A 15,418-nucleotide genomic window follows, 5' to 3' on the forward strand; every position below is an offset into this window, starting at 1 on the left:
GGCGGCGGCAGCTGCGCCGCCAAAGCCCCGGGCCCCAGCGGCCCCCCACCCCTCACTCGCGCGCTCCCACACTGCCTCCCCCCTCCCCGGGGGAAGGCCTTTTAATTTATTTATTCTGCTGGGACTTAGGTGGGGGGCTTGGCTGGCGGGGGAGGGGGGGGTCTCCCCGGGCTCTACCTCCCGCGGCTGGGGCTACCCTCCGAGCCGCGGCGGCCGCGGCGTGCGCCTGGGGCCTCCAAAACTGTTTCCAAACTGCCAAGACCGGAGGTGGGCTCGTGGGGGCTGGGGGAAAGGGCTGGGTTTTTTGAGGGGTGTATGTGTATGATTGTGTGTTTAGATGCTGGGAACCGTGGGGGGAGGCAAGACGACTCGAGGCGAGTTGCAATCGAGGTATCTTCGCTCCGGCTTCCTCCTTCTGCCCCGAGACCCCCTCCCCCGTGGTGCTGAGCTAGGGAGGGGAAACCAGGATTTTAACCAAATTAGCATTCACATTCCTGGGAGGATGTAGCCCTCGCCTGGACCTGGGTGATAGAAGCTTTTTGCTCTGTTTTTATTTTTGGAGAGGAGCGCCCTGTAATTGTCCTAAACACATGCTTCTCTCTCCACCCCCCCTTCTTCCTCCAGCCACCAACGGAGGAGAGAGTCCCCCTTTTTTGCATTTATCTTTTCCTTCCCCTTTCTTTATTAAAGGTCCGGGAGTGGCGGCGCCCAATCAGCGCGCGGCTTCCATTTTGTGAGTTCAACTCCGAGGCTCCCGGGCTTCGCGAGGACGCATTTGCAGCCCCCTCTGCCTGTCCTCTCGGGCGGCCGAGGCGAAGGAGCCGCCTTTCTGGGGCTTCGTGGTGGTGTATTTCATATTGGGGCTCTTTTCGGGGTTTGTAATTTGGCCGTGGGTAGGTAATTGGCTGGAGCAGGGCGGCAGGGCGCGGCAGCCAATCAGCGCGCGGCTTCTATAGGGCTTGAGTTATTAGACGCTGATCTCAAAACATCGTTCATCAGACACCAAGGAGAGGCCAACAGATGAGGGGAGCCATTTTTCTGCAATGGAATTAAATGGCCAAGTGGGTTTTTCCTTTGTTGCAAATGGGGAATGCTTTTCCTTTGACTCCACCATCCAGTTCAGGACGCCTCAGTGTTGTGTTTAACATTTGTCAACAGGCTAAAGGACTCACAATTGGAAGAATGAAGAAGACTTTTTAAAAAGATCTGGATTTTTCCTTATGACTTGGAATCCATCTTTGTCTTGTATAACTAGGTCATAGCACACCATTAATGTCAGCAGTTAACAATTTTGAATTCCAAAAAACCTAAGTAAATGACATATTTAATTTTTTTCCTCTTTTTTTTTCTTGGGTGGGTGGGGGGAGCTTGGAGCTGTCTTAATCTGTATTCTCTTGACTGAACAATAAATTTTTAAATATATATAGTTTCCTCTATTAAACACTTAAACCTGGCCATCTTATTAACTCCTTCTGCTCTCTTTTTAACAAGGTAATGTTTTAAATGTATAGTTTTAGGACTAGCGAAATGGCAGCAACAAAAAATTGTAAGCAGTTGTTACTTTTAAGCTTTTAAAAAACCTTTTACGTTGTAAGTACCCAATCCATTCTGTCCTTACGCAGTGCAGTTTTCATGTTAATGTTGCTGAGATGTCCTTAATTTTCTGAACCTTCATCTGCATGTATGTCTTTGTCGCTCTTGTCTAATATAAGCCAGTTAAAATGCTTTTAGACGATTTTGCTTTTATAAAGCTAAGGTTTTTTAGCTTTAAGCTTTTGAAAATGTTTAAAGCAATAAATGCTAGTCAGCTTTCTTCCCAGTAACATGTACACGTTCTTTGAAAATCGATCTATTTGAAGAAAAACAGCTCTGTTTTTCTCGTCTTGGTAGGGGGGTGGGTGAGGGAAAGGAAGACCTTCTCTTTGTGTACAGAGTCTAAAGCCGTCACAGGAAACTAGATTAAAACTGGAAAACAAGTCCTAGCTGGTTCGAGCCAAACACCAACGTTAACTCGCGGGTATTTTCTATGGTGGTTGGGATGGCCGTGCGTCTTTTGCCTTTTGTTTGATTTGACTGTGTATTTTCGCCTTTTGTCTCTTAATGACGATCACACCATTGCTATATCCAGAGCAGTAAACAGTCCTCAGCGAAGCCGCCTTTTGCCAACCCAACCCTGGAAAGTTTGCAGAAGTGGAAGGAGCAGAAAATGCCATGAGAGTGTAACTTACAAAAAGGTAACAACAAGAAAGACACCACCATTCCCCCAATAATCCTAACTAAACAATCCCCCCCCTCCCCCGCCAAAAGATATTTTTTACATAACACGTCCAAAACCTCCGCCCAGCTTGATCTTCCAGACTCCATGGCACCGGGCAGAGCCGGTAAGTTAAAAAAAAAAAAAAAAAAAGTGCCTTTTGCCCCTTCGAGGAAATCTTTTTTCTAGCAGGCCAAGGGCTGCAGATGTTTGGGAGGTGAAGGGAGGTTTCTGGAGCTTTATGTTTGGCAGCCAGATGGGGAGGGGTGGGAGGACGAGGACTCCTCAGACCTTTTTGCCCCTTCTGCCCCGGAGGCGTGGGGAGGGTCTCCCCAGCGAGCTCGGGCATCCATGGAGCCGCCTGCGTTCATCCCCTTCGCTTTTCTAGGTCTGAGCCTTCCTGGGGAGGAGAAAGTTGAAGTGTTTTGGAGATTGGGGGGGGGGGGGGGCTCGAAAAACGAGGAAAGCTCCCCACTCGGCCTAGGGCCACTCTCTCTTGATTGTCGGGCTCGCACTCTGAAGCCGGCTTTTCGGGGCTCCTGGGCGGGCCTGCGCTTCCTAAGCAAAAAAAGGACAAAAGGCCGGCGTCCATGTTGGCACCATGACGCAGCATCTCTCCCGCCTGCCACCAAGCGCTGCCTGTTCTCCCGACCGCGCTCGCTCCTCCCTCCCAAACACGAGTTTTATTTTCAGGTTCAGAGCAGAGCCGCAGGCCGGGGCCAGGGCCGGGGTCGGCTGGCGGGCGGGCCGGGCTGCGGGTGGCTAATGGCGGCCGCCCTCCTCCTCCTTCCTCCCTCCTTCCCCGGTTGTCGTTGGGGGCCCGGGGCTGACGGCGGCCCCTCGCTGGGCGGGCCCGAGAACCCGCCAGGGCACAGCGCCCCACGCCGGAGGGTGGTCGCGGAGACTGTTGCGGGGGCCGTGGGCCTGGGGGCGTCACGCGCCTCGGCTCCCACTGTAGCCTCCGCCGGGCGAGGCGGCCAGACGGGCGCCATTTCGCGCGTCGCCCGCGGCTCGGGCGGTGGCGGCTACTGCGCGCCAGGCGGGAGGAGGGAAGGAGGCGGCGGGGCCGGGGGGGAGGGGAGGCCGGCGCGCCGCCGCCCGTGTTTCAGGCCGCCGCCCGCGTGGACGCCCCTGGCCGGGGGAGGCCTCGACGACGAGCGCGGGCTCCGCAGCCGCCCCGGACCCCGCGCCCGACTCCGGGGAGGGGTGGGGGGCACGAGGAGACCTCGTTCCGAGCCCGGGGAGCGGGAGCCAGTAGCAAAGGGCCACGGGGACGGTCGGGGCCTCGAGGCTTCCCCTGACACCGCCCGGCGCCTCCGGAGGCGGCGGAAGCCTCCCTCGCGGCCCGACCCTGATCCTAGGCCGACCCCCGCTGCCTACCCGGGCCTCGGCGACCTTGTCTGGCTCTCGACGCCCGTAACAGCTGAGCCCGAGGGGTAGCTCCCTCCCCCACTTTGTCCCCACTTTGGGCTCGAGGCCTTCACGGAAGCCACTGATCTAGTCGTGCAGGGCACACCCCCCAACCCTGAGCTCTAGAGGCCGGGGGGGGGGGGGGGGCGGTGAGGGAGGATTGTGGCCTGGGAAAGCCGAGCGGGCCTTCCCCGGGATCCCCTGAGGCGGAGGGCTCCAGGGTAAGCCCTCACATCTCCGGCCCATTCTCGGGGAGGGGACGTGGACGGGGCGGGGACGTGGACGGGGCGGGCCTTTGGAAATGCAGATGAGTCGCCTCCTGCTGCTAGTCGCCCTGGCTGAACCTTCCTGACTCAGCCGCCCCCCACCCCCATCCTTTCCAGAGTGAGGGCCCCCTGGGCAGATGGGAAAGGGGGGCTTTTGTAAGGCTCCCTTTCCCTCAAGGAGACCCTACCCGGTTTGTGGCTATCAACACCCTGAGAAACCATCCGACTTTTCCCCGCCAGGCTCTTGGCTGGAGAAAGGGCGACGGCCAGGTATCCCCAGGGTGAACCATCTTCCTTTGGACAGCAGGATCAGGCCTAATTTCACTCTGACAATACTCTAAGGTAGGTGTGAGTCTTTTCCCAGTCTGAGAGGAAGATTTGGGGGGCTTGGGCCTGGAGCCCAGGGAGGGCGGGCACCCCAAACCCGCTAGGCTGGTTCTGCAGCCCCTCCCCCCCACAGATGTGTGGGACTGTTGTGTGTGAAACCGGCTGCCTGCTGGGCCTGCTTGGTCCATCCATCCCCGCCTGTCAGCTTCTGTTGTCAAGAGTTTGGGGCGTGCAATTCTCTGCAGTGTTGAGCAGCATAGGAGAGGCTGAACTTGCAAGTATTTCCCAGTTGTGTGTTTCGGGGTGGGCGGGGTAGGGCCATGGATGCCTCTTCTGAAAGGTAGTCTGTTGCCAGGAAGCTCAGCCCTGCTCTGGCCCTCCCTTCCGGCCCTAGTGGGGGCGTGTGGGGTGACCGTGAGCTGGTCTCTTCCCCTCTGATGTCTGGCTGCTACAGAGGTGAACACAAGTACCTGAGATCTGGGCCAGCTTCCTCCGAGAAAGAGGCTTCTGGATTCTTCTCCCCCTTCTTGGGAATTCCCACGATTTTCTGCACCCCCCCAGGCCCCCCCCCCCCCAAGAGTCCTGGTTCTAAAATGAGACAGACTGGGATTTGAAACCTGGCTAGCCATTTATGTGCTGTGACTTTGCATGAGCTGCTGAGTCTCTGAGCCCATTTCCCCATCTGCACAATGGGCTGGGTCACTGATCCCTAGTCTAGAGTGTGCACCGGAGTCATACAGGTGGCTCATTAGAACATACTGCTGGGGCCCAGTCCTCAAGTTTCTGATTCGGTAGGTGGGGCCCGAGACCTTGCATTTCTACCAAGTTCCCAGGTGATGCCGATGCTGCAATCTGAAGATATGTTTTGAGAGCCTTTGGGTGAGAGACTAAGAAAAATTACCAGGGGTACCCACAACTGCAAAGAAAAGACCCCCCCCCCCCCCCCGCCCGGTACCAGAACCAGCCAGGGCATGCCCGGTTGTGGTTTGACCCAAAGGCGGGAACCAGTCAAGTTTTGCTGAGTGTTCAAATTTAAATATCAACCAATAACAGCTCTGTAACCGTGGAAGATCCCTAACTTCCCCATAACTTGTTTGTGCCTGTCTATAAAAAGGCTGTAAAAACCTCACTCGGGCACTCTTAGCGTCACTGACGACGGGTGCGTGGAGGTCTGGGTTCAAACCTGCAATAAACGGCCCTTGCCGCTTGGCTTTGACTCTGGACTCTGGTGGTTTGTTCTTGAGGGTCACCCGAATTTGGGCATATCATTTGGGGGCTCATCTGGGATACCCCCAAGCCCTCCAGACCCCAAGTCAACGGGTCGTCCCTGAAGCCGATCGGTAAGTGAGCCGGCTCTGTCCGTTTCTGTCTGTATATCGTCTGTTCATTTCTGGCTCTCTCCCGCGCGGGATCTGTATCGGGGACTGACACAGCCGTGGCAGACGCGCTATAGGGCAGTCAGTCGGGACCAGTAGGAGACGTCCTCTGGCACCCGTCTGGGGCACCATTTTGGCCCATCGGAGCTTTTCTGTTCGGGTTACGGACACCCGAAACACACTAGCGACCTATGTTTCATGTTCTCTATTCTATAACCTTTAAGTGTTGAACCCCTTCTCTTTCACAGGTGACCTGGCCTGGCGCAACCAGAAATCCTCATAACTTTACTGTTTCTCCTTTTAATCCTTTTCTCCACCTCCAGGATACAGATGGGCCAATCTCAAAGCACTCCTCTTTCTCTCCTTGTTGCTAACTTCAGGGATGTTAGAACCAGAGGACAGAATTTGAGTCTAGACATCTGGAGGGGAAAATTAATAACCCTCTGCCGCTCCGAATGGCCAACCTTCGGTGTTGGATGGCCAACCGAAGGAACTTTCTGCCTCCCTATAATTGCTAAGGTGAAGTCAAAGATTTTTCTACCGGGTCGCGAGGGACACCCGGATCAGATTCCCTTACATTCTAGTATGGCAAGATTTGGTGGAAAATCCACCCCCTTGGTTGGCCCCCTTCCTGTCCTCAGGAACGTGTAAGGTCCTTGCCATGCGGACTGCAGATCCCCCAAAACCAAAGACGCTATCCGCGCCCTTGTATCCCATATTGCCTGATAGTCAGGATCTACTATCCCTAGACCCTCCACCCTATCATCCCCCTCCCCTCGTACCCCAGGCCCTACCAGCACCAGCCGCCCACCAGCCGCCCCGCTAGTTGCCCCCTTAGGGGAACCGGGAGGATGGGAAGCGGCAGCCGCGCCGGAACCAGGAGGACGGGAGGCTATAGCTGCACCGGGCCCCATTGAAAACGAAACTGACCGTGAGGGGCCAGCCGGCCGAACCCGCGGGTGCACCCAGCGTGAGCTAAACCCTCGCCTCCCCGACTCCACTGTGGCCCTACCCCTGCGGGAAATAGGACCCCCAGATGAAACAGGCAACCCCCGACTCCAGTATTGGCCCTTTTCCACCAGTGACCTTTACAACTGGAAAACACAGAACGCTCGATTCTCTGATAACCCTAAAGACCTAATAGCTCTTTTAGACAGTGTCATGTTCACCCACCAGCCCACCTGGGACAACTGTCAGCAGCTCCTCTGCATCCTGTTCACTACAGAGGAGCGAGAGAGGATCCAATTAGAAGCAAGAAAGCTGGTTCCCGGAGACGACGGTCAGCCGACATCTAACCCTGACCTCATTAATGCGGCTTTCCCCCTAACCAGACCTCCACAGGACGAATGGGACTACAACACTGCAGAAGGTAGGGGAAGGCTACTCATTTATCGCCAGACTCTGATGGCGGGTCTCCGGGCTGCAGCTCGCAAGCCCACCAATTTGGCTAAGGTATATTCGGTCGTACAGGGAAAGACAGAGAGTCCAGCTGCTTACTTAGACTAATGGAAGCCTTTAGACAGTTTACCCCCATGGATCCAGAAGTCCCTGAGAACCAGGCTGCTGTCGTTATGTCCTTTGTAAATCAAGCAGCTCCTGACATTAAGAAAAAGCTCCAAAGGCTAGAGGATTTAGAAGGTAAACAGATCCAGGATCTGCTCCGTATAGCACAACGGGTCTACAACAACAGGAACGCCCCAGAAGAGAGACAGATCAAGGCCACAGAGAAAATGACTAAAGTCCTGGCCGCTATAGTCCAGAAAGAACAGCCACCCCCAGAAGGCACTCAAACAACACGCCCTCCCAGGCGGCACTTAGATAAAGATCAGTGCGCCTATTGTAACGAAAAAGGCCATTGGGCACCAGAATGCCCCAAAAAGAAACAACCCCGCCCCAGCCAAGGACAATGGCAGCCTAAAACAGCCCCCATACTGTTTACCCAAGATACAGAATAGGGAGGACGGGGTTCAGATCCCCTCCCCGAACCTAGGGTAACATTGCAAGTGGAGGGGACCCCGGTCCAGTTCCTAGTTGATACCGGGGCACAGCACTCAGTTCTGGTCAAGCCCCATGGAAAAGTATCTGAAAAATCTTCCTGGGTACAAGGAGCCACCGGAATAAAAAAGTACCCCTGGACAACTCAGAGGACTGTGGACTTGGGAACTGGGAAGGTAACCCACTCCTTCCTGGTCATTCCCAACAGCTCCTGCCCCCTGTTGGGGAGGGATTTGCTTACCAAAATGGGGGCCCAAATTCATTTCCAACCGGGAGGACCCACAGTGACTGACTTTCACAACCAACCCATATCTGTATTCACTGTGAGACTAGAAGATGAATACAGGCTCCATCAGAAACCCACTCCTCTGGATCAGGGCACCGAGCCCTGGCTTCAACGCTTCCCAGACGCGTGGGCAGAAACGGGTGGTATGGGGCTAGCAAAACATCGCCCAGCCCTATTTATAGAGGTCAAGCCCGGAGGGACCCCGTCCGCGTGCGCCAATACCCTATGCCTGTGGAAGCCAAAAATGGCATCACACCGCATATCCGCCGCTTCCTTGACCTCGGGGTCCTACGCACCTGCCACTCAGCATGGAATACCCCCCTGCTGCCCGTGCGCAAACCCAACAGTGGGGAATACAGACCAGTGCAGGACCTGAGAGAAGTCAATAAGCGGGTGATGGACATACATCCAACCATTCCTAACCCCTATACTCTCTTGAGCGCCTTCAGCCCAGAAAAACAATGGTATACTGTTCTGGATCTAAAAGATGCTTTTTTCAGCCTACCACTAGCGCCTAAAAGTCAGGAGCTATTTGCATTCGAGTGGACAGATCCAGACAGGAGCATAAATGGCCAACTCACTTGGACCAGACTGCCACAAGGATTCAAAAAGTCTCCGACCCTGTTCGACGAGGCTCTACACGAAGATTTAAGTGAGTACAGACAACAACACCCTAATATAACTCTCCTGCAGTATGTTGATGATCTCTTAATAGCTGCCGAGACGTCCGAAGCCTGCATCCAGGGAACCGAAGGTCTCCTGCGAACTCTGGGAACCTTAGGCTACCGCGCCTCATCAAAGAAGGCTCAGATCTGCAAGTCAGAGGTAACTTACCTGGGTTACTTACTGAAAGGGGGGCAACGCTGGCTAACGGATGCCCGGAAGGAGACCGTCCTTCGTATTCCCAGACCGCAGACACCACGACAGGTGAGGGAATTCCTGGGGTCGGCTGGGTTCTGCAGACTATGGATACCAGGGTTTGCTGAATTAGCAAAGCCTTTATACCAGGCAACAAAGGACCAACAGCCCTATAGTTGGACGGAAGAAGCCAAACAGGCCTTCCAACGAATTAAAACTGCTCTGCTATCAGCACCTGCCCTGAGACTCCCCGATGTCTCCAAACCCTTCCACCTATGTGTAGATGAAAACCGAGGCATAGCTAAGGCGGTGCTAACCCAGCATTTAGGCCCTTGGCGCAGGCCAGTAGCCTATTTGTCTAAAAAGCTAGATCCAGTGGCCGCCGGATGGCCACCCTGTCTCCGGATGATTGCAGCCACTGCCCTAATGGTAAAGGACGCTGATAAGCTGACCATGGGCCAAGAGCTACAAGTCACCACCCCGCATGCCATCGAGGGCATCCTCAAGCAGCCGCCTGACCGATGGTTGAGCAATGCCCGACTCACTCATTACCAGGGACTGCTGCTGAACCCCCTCAGGGTCATCTTCACCCCCCCAACGGCCCTGAACCCAGCATCACTGCTGCCAGACCCAGACATGGGAACCCCACTTCATGACTGCGCCGACACACTGGCTCAAGTTTACGGGGGCGGACTTGCAGGACCAACCATTATCGGATGCGGACGCCATCTGGTTCACCGATGGAAGCCGCTCCATTCACCAGGGACAAAGGTATGCGGGGGCGGCCATAACTTCAGAAACCGAGGTGGTTTGGGCAGAAGCCCTACCCCCCGGAACCTCGGCCCAAAAGGCTGAACTAATAGCCTTAACCCAGGCCCTAAAATTAGGAAGAGACCGCAAGCTAACCGTGTACACTGATAGCCGATAGATATGCCTTCGCCACCGCTCATGTACATGGGGCGATATACAGAGAACGGGGGCTCCTCACAGCTGAAGGGAAAGACATCAAAAATAAAGAAGAGATTCTAGCCCTGCTAGCAGCCTTATGGGAACCCAAAAAGCTAGCGATTGTGCATTGCCCAGGACACCAGAAGGCAACCGACCCAGTTTCTCGGGGCAACAATTTGGCCGATTGGACTGCAAAAGACATAGCTCGGACCCCAGCGCAATTACCCTACAGCTGCCAGACCCCGGACCCTGGGAATTGCCCCCCAGCCCTGAGTATTCAGAAAGCGATATTCAATGGATGAGTAAACTTCCTATGACCCAAGTCAAAGATGGCTGGTGGAGAGACTCCAAAAGCAGCATTATACTCCCAGATAAACTAGGGTGGCAGGTTCTAGAGCAGATCCATCACAGCACCCACTTAGGTTCCCGGCGAATGTTGGACTTACTGAGACAGACTGGACTAAAAATCAGAAATGTCTCCAATAAAGTCGATCAAGTAGTCACTAAATGTACACTGTGCCAACTCAACAATGCGAATAGCAATCCTCAGGCAACAGGGGTAAGACAAAGAGGGAGCAGACCGGGGACCTATTGGGAAGTAGATTTCACTGAGGTAAAACCAGGAAAATATGGATATAAGTATTTGCTAGTTTTTGTAGATACCTTTTTAGGATGGACTGAAGCCTTTCCAACCAAGAATGAAATGGCGCAGATTGTAGCCAAAAAGATCCTGGAAGAAATCCTGCCCAGGTATGGTTTTCCAGTAATGATAGGGTCAGACAATGGACCTGCATTCGTCTCTAAGGTAAGTCAGGAACTGGCTTCCATACTTGGGGCTGATTGGAAATTACATTGTGCATACCGACCCCAAAGCTCAGGACAGGTAGAGAGAATGAACAGAACATTAAAGGAGACCCTAACCAAATTGACCATGGAGACTGGCGTTAATTGGGTGGTCCTTCTCCCCTACGCTCTGTTCAGGGTGTGTAATTCCCCATACAAACTGGGACTCACACCCTATGAAATAATGCATGGTAGACCACCCCGTATCATCCCTAACCTAAAAGATAACCTTGTCAAAGCTGAGAACGATAATAGTCTTGAATTCTGGTTCTCCCTACAAGCCTTGCAGAGGGTCCATGAAGATGTATGGCCCAAATTAAAGGAACTCTATGAGACTGGACCCCCGCCTATTCCACATCAATTCCAGCCAGGGGATTGGGTCCTTGTCGAACGTCATCGGCAGGAAAATCTGGAACCCAGGTGGAAAGGACCCTTCCAGGTCATCCTGACAACACCTGCGGCCATCAAAGTAGACGGAATCGCCACCTGGATTCATTGCACCCACGCCAAGCCTGTGCACCCATTCTCAGACCTCATCGGACCTCCAGCGAAAGGAACAACCTGGACAATCAACCGGAGTAAGGACAATCCCCTAAAAATCACCCTGCGCCACAAACCACCCAAGCCATAGCCATGATAATCATTCTGTTCTTTGTAACCTCTTTTATTTTACAAACCCCCTTTGTGAGCGGAGGCCTCGAACCTCCAGCTAAGGAGGCAATACTACATAACTTACCTGGAAAACTAGGTGAATGTAGAGGGGGAAAGTCTGAATCCCCAGTAGTACCCGAGCGGTACACCTACACACAGGGTTGTGGAGAAACAACCGCCTATTTACTTCAGAATTATGGAGCAATGGGGGGCTCTCAATCATGGAAATGTGTTCCTAAACCTAAAACTCTCCCCCCTAGCTCTAGATGCCCCTGTAGCACTTACCAAGACTCCATGCACAGTGCTTGCTATACTGCTGTCTAGCAGTGTATAGGACAGGATAACAAAACCTACTTCACCGCAGTATTGCAGCCTGCCAGGACTGCCGCGGTAACGGGAGAAGATGAATATATGCAGGCAGGATGCCGGGGCACAGTAGGAACTCGTGTGCTGGAGTACCAAAGCCCCGGTACACGTTTCAGACGGGGGTGGGCCCCAAGATACGGTCCGACAAATTGAAACCCGGAAGAAACTTGAAAAAAAATATTTCAGGGGATGTATCCCCAACTTAATTACCACCCACTAATTCTGCCTGAAAAAGCCATTCTGACCTGGACCCTCAGACTATGGATATAATTAAGGCTACCTTTGCGCTCCTAAATGCCTCCAACCCCGCTCTAGCCCAAGACTGCTGGCTATGTCTCCCTCAGGGGCAGCCCAGACCTATAGCAATCCCTACCACCCTAAGCCTCGATAGCACTGATGACTGTCATCCCTTTAACCCTGTCGACCCCTTCCCCATGCAATCTCTCATTGTATTCAATATCTCATGTCTTGTTAAAAATCACACAGACGCTAACGACAGTATTGATTTAGGGGAAGTCTCTTTTGCTGACTGTACCAACTATACAGTAATCAACTCCTCACTATGTAGCTCCAACACCATTGTATTTATATGTGGGGGCAATCTCGCTCACACTTACCCCCAAATTGGACAGGAATCTGCGTCCCAGCAACCCTCCTTCCGGATGTAGACCTGGTTCCAGGGGATTCCCCGATGCCTATACCTAGCTTAGACTATCTACCAGGGAGAGCCAAGAGAGCAGTGGCAGTCATCCCCCTATTAGTAGGGTTAGGAATAACGGGAGCTGTAACAGCTGGATCGGTGGGCTTAGGTGTATCTGTCCACACATACCATCAACTTTCGCGACAGCTGATAGAAGATGTACAGGCCCTGTCCGGAACCATCCAAGACTTACAGGATCAACTTGATTCCCTAGCCGAGGTAGTATTACAGAATAGAAGGGGACTAGACCTGTTAACTGCACAGCAAGGTGGGATATGTGTAGCCCTCCAAGAAAAATGTTGCTTTTGTGCTAACAAGTCAGGAATAGTAAGAACAAAAATCAACTCCAAGAAGATTTAGCCCACCGTCGGAAAGAATTAGCTGACAACCCTTTATGGTTCGGACTCAACGGCTTCCTCCCATACCTCCTTCCCCTCTTAGAGCCATTGCTAAGCTTGCTACTTCTCCTCACAATAGGGCCATGTATCATAAACAAAATGTTAGCTTTTATCAAAGAAAGAGTCAATACTATTCAACTGATGGTCCTCAGAACCCAATAGCAACCTATCGTTAATGAAACATTTGAGTCAAACACGTAAGATCCAAGATTGGCTCTTAAGGCACCAAAGAAAGGGGGGAATGAGAGACTAAGAGAAAAGTTACCAGGGGTACCCACAACTGCAAAGAAAAGACACCCCCCCCCCCCCGCCCCCGCCGGTCCCAGAATCAGCCAGGGCGTGCCAGGTTGTGGTTTGACCCAAAGGCGGGAACCAGTCAAGTTTTGCTGAGTGTTCAAATTTAAATATCAACCAATAACAGCTCTGTAACCGTGGAAGATCCCTAACTTCCCCATAACTTGTTTGTGCCTGTCTATAAAAAGGCTGTAAAAACCTCGCTTGGGGCCTCTTAGCATCACTGACAACGAGTGCGCGGAGGTCCGGGTTCGAACCTGCAATAAACGGCCCTTGCCGCTTGGCTTTGACTCTGGACTCTGGTGGTTTGTTCTTGGGGGGTCACCCGAATTTGGGCATATCATGGGCTGGGTAACACCTGGGGGTGTTGTGAGGAGGACGTGAACTAGTGCTTTAGAAACCGAGGCGTTTGCTTCATAATAATGGCAACTCTCCTAACACAAGCTGACTGGCTCCTGGTGTCCCACTGTCTCCAGGAAGCTCCACAGCTGGAGATGGTGTGGCCCTTGATCTCTGACCCCTCCCCCAGGCGGTCTCTAGTTAGGGATTACTTTGATGAACATTTGGGTCCCAGGTGCCACTGATCTGCACCACTCCCCCATCTGGGCTGAAGTTTGGCTTCCTCGGGGTCGGCCCTGCCCACTCACTATAAGGCTAAACTGAGGTTTTAGGGGAGCCGGTAGGGCTTGACCTGGAGATTTTGAGAGCATCTTGGCGCTCGGTCAAGAGAGGCTTTAAGCAGGCGGCTGTGCTGGTGACCTTGGGCGAGTCTCCTGTGTGAAATGATAATAAAGCCTGCTGGAAACGGGAATGGGGGGAATTAAGTGTGACTAAGGGGGCTTGGCCTCACGTTCTGACTTCACACTAGCTGGCCTCCATTCCCTTTTGGCTGCAAGGAGTGGGGGCTGGGCTGGCTGTGAGCTCCTCCCCCACTGACCCACCCCTGAAGCACGTGGCACTGCCTCAGGGCCAAGGGGAAGACTGGCTTTCCGTAGGCAGGGAGCCAGCTCCGTTTTTCCTCCGTGTGGTTGGAGTCTGAGCGGTGGCCTGCCCCCAGCTTCACAGGCTGTTCAATGGTCGGGTCATGATTTAGGGTCACTCCCCCCAAACCCAGAGATAAGTGACTCACCCAAGGTCACGAGGCCACCACTGGCAGCCAGTATGGGCTTCCAGGTGTCCTGACTTCAGCCTCTCGCCTGTGGCCATGGCACCCCCACCCCAGCTGTCTGGGTTATTTCGGGCTCCCTCCCGTGCCAGCTGTCTGCTTGAAAGTAACCAGCATGGTGCTCTTGGCTCTTTCTGGGCCCCTTCCCTTGGCCCCATGAGGGTCTCCAGTCCCAGATAAGTTGGGTTTGGTCCATCTTGTCCTTTGGTGGGGAAAGGAGGTTCACTCCACTGTCCCTAGCACCAGAGACCCTTCCCCCTATCCAGGGTGAGGGGAGAGGGGGAAGCACTTGGTAGAAGTTGAGGAGGCTCACGTTTTTATCCCATGGGCCTGTTCCGTTCTGGCCCCAAACACGAGGTTTAAACTCGGTTGTCATTGAATTGCTCATTGAACCCCTTTGATCCTCGCGAGACTGGCTCGCTGCCTAAGGGTGTCCTGCATCCCTTTGGATAGAGTCCTTAGGGCTCCCGGATACAGGGGTCTTTATATCCCAAGGGCGTCGGATGATTAAATAATTGACTTAAACTTCGCCCCCCAGCCACAGCCTGAAGGGCTGAAGCCAGCTCCTCCAGTCCCGCCCTCGGAACAATTAGGGAGCAATTAGGTGCTAAACTGTGGTCTGGGTGTGTTTCTCAGAAGGGTGAGGTGTCCCTGTGACCTGTAAGAGTCATACCCCCTCCCCACTACCATTTCTTCTTTACTTCTTTCTACTTTCTTTGTCCCCTACCCCCACCCGTGCCACCTCCTGGGGGCAGGGAGAGACTGAGCAGCCCGTCTGTCCTCTGGCTGTAGTTCCTCCGGGCTTAGAGGTTGGCCCCGCCCCCGGTCACCAAGCGAGCTCGGGGCGGGGCTGCTCCTGGGGCCAATCCGGTGGGGCCAGCCTGGAGAGGGCCACGCCAGCGGAAAGGCGGCCCGAGGCTGGGAGGTGGCTGGACCTGCCTCGCTACTGGACACTAGGGTCCCTCCTCTTCCGGCCCATCCGCCTGGAGCCCCAGCCTGGATACGACCTTTTGGACCCTCTGGGTGGAGACTGCCTCTGCCTGGACTGTGGAAAGAGGCACCCCGCCATCTTGGAGGCTGCCTGGATCCAGCGCGATCTCCAACTGGCCAGTTACCTCAGCAAGTCCCCGCCCCATGGGAGCTGAGGGCTCCCCGTGTGAACCTGAAGGAGGAAGGTGGATGATGACTTTTTGAGATGTTTTTAATTCTGGCTTTGTGAGGGGAGCTTTTTGTGTTCCAGTGTGACCTCCCCACCAGCGCCACCAAGTGCTGCGACCTGGA

General features: G+C 54.0%; 1 protein-coding gene across 1 annotated transcript; it reads left to right on the forward strand.

Moving 5' to 3' along the window:
* Positions 1 to 5,367: 5,367 nt before the first annotated feature.
* Positions 5,368 to 13,262, forward strand: LOC113595069 (uncharacterized; the record flags this gene model as incomplete). The annotated part of the gene is made up of 4 exons (XM_027043880.2): positions 5,368 to 5,597; positions 6,014 to 6,152; positions 6,810 to 7,002; positions 8,630 to 13,262. Coding segments are annotated over 4 exons (1,560 nt in total), but the record flags the coding sequence as incomplete, so codon positions are not given.
* Between the last annotated feature and the right edge of the window lie 2,156 nt (positions 13,263 to 15,418).

This window comes from Acinonyx jubatus, chromosome D3 (assembly GCF_027475565.1).
Source record: "Acinonyx jubatus isolate Ajub_Pintada_27869175 chromosome D3, VMU_Ajub_asm_v1.0, whole genome shotgun sequence".
Classification (NCBI taxonomy): domain Eukaryota; kingdom Metazoa; phylum Chordata; class Mammalia; order Carnivora; family Felidae; genus Acinonyx; species Acinonyx jubatus.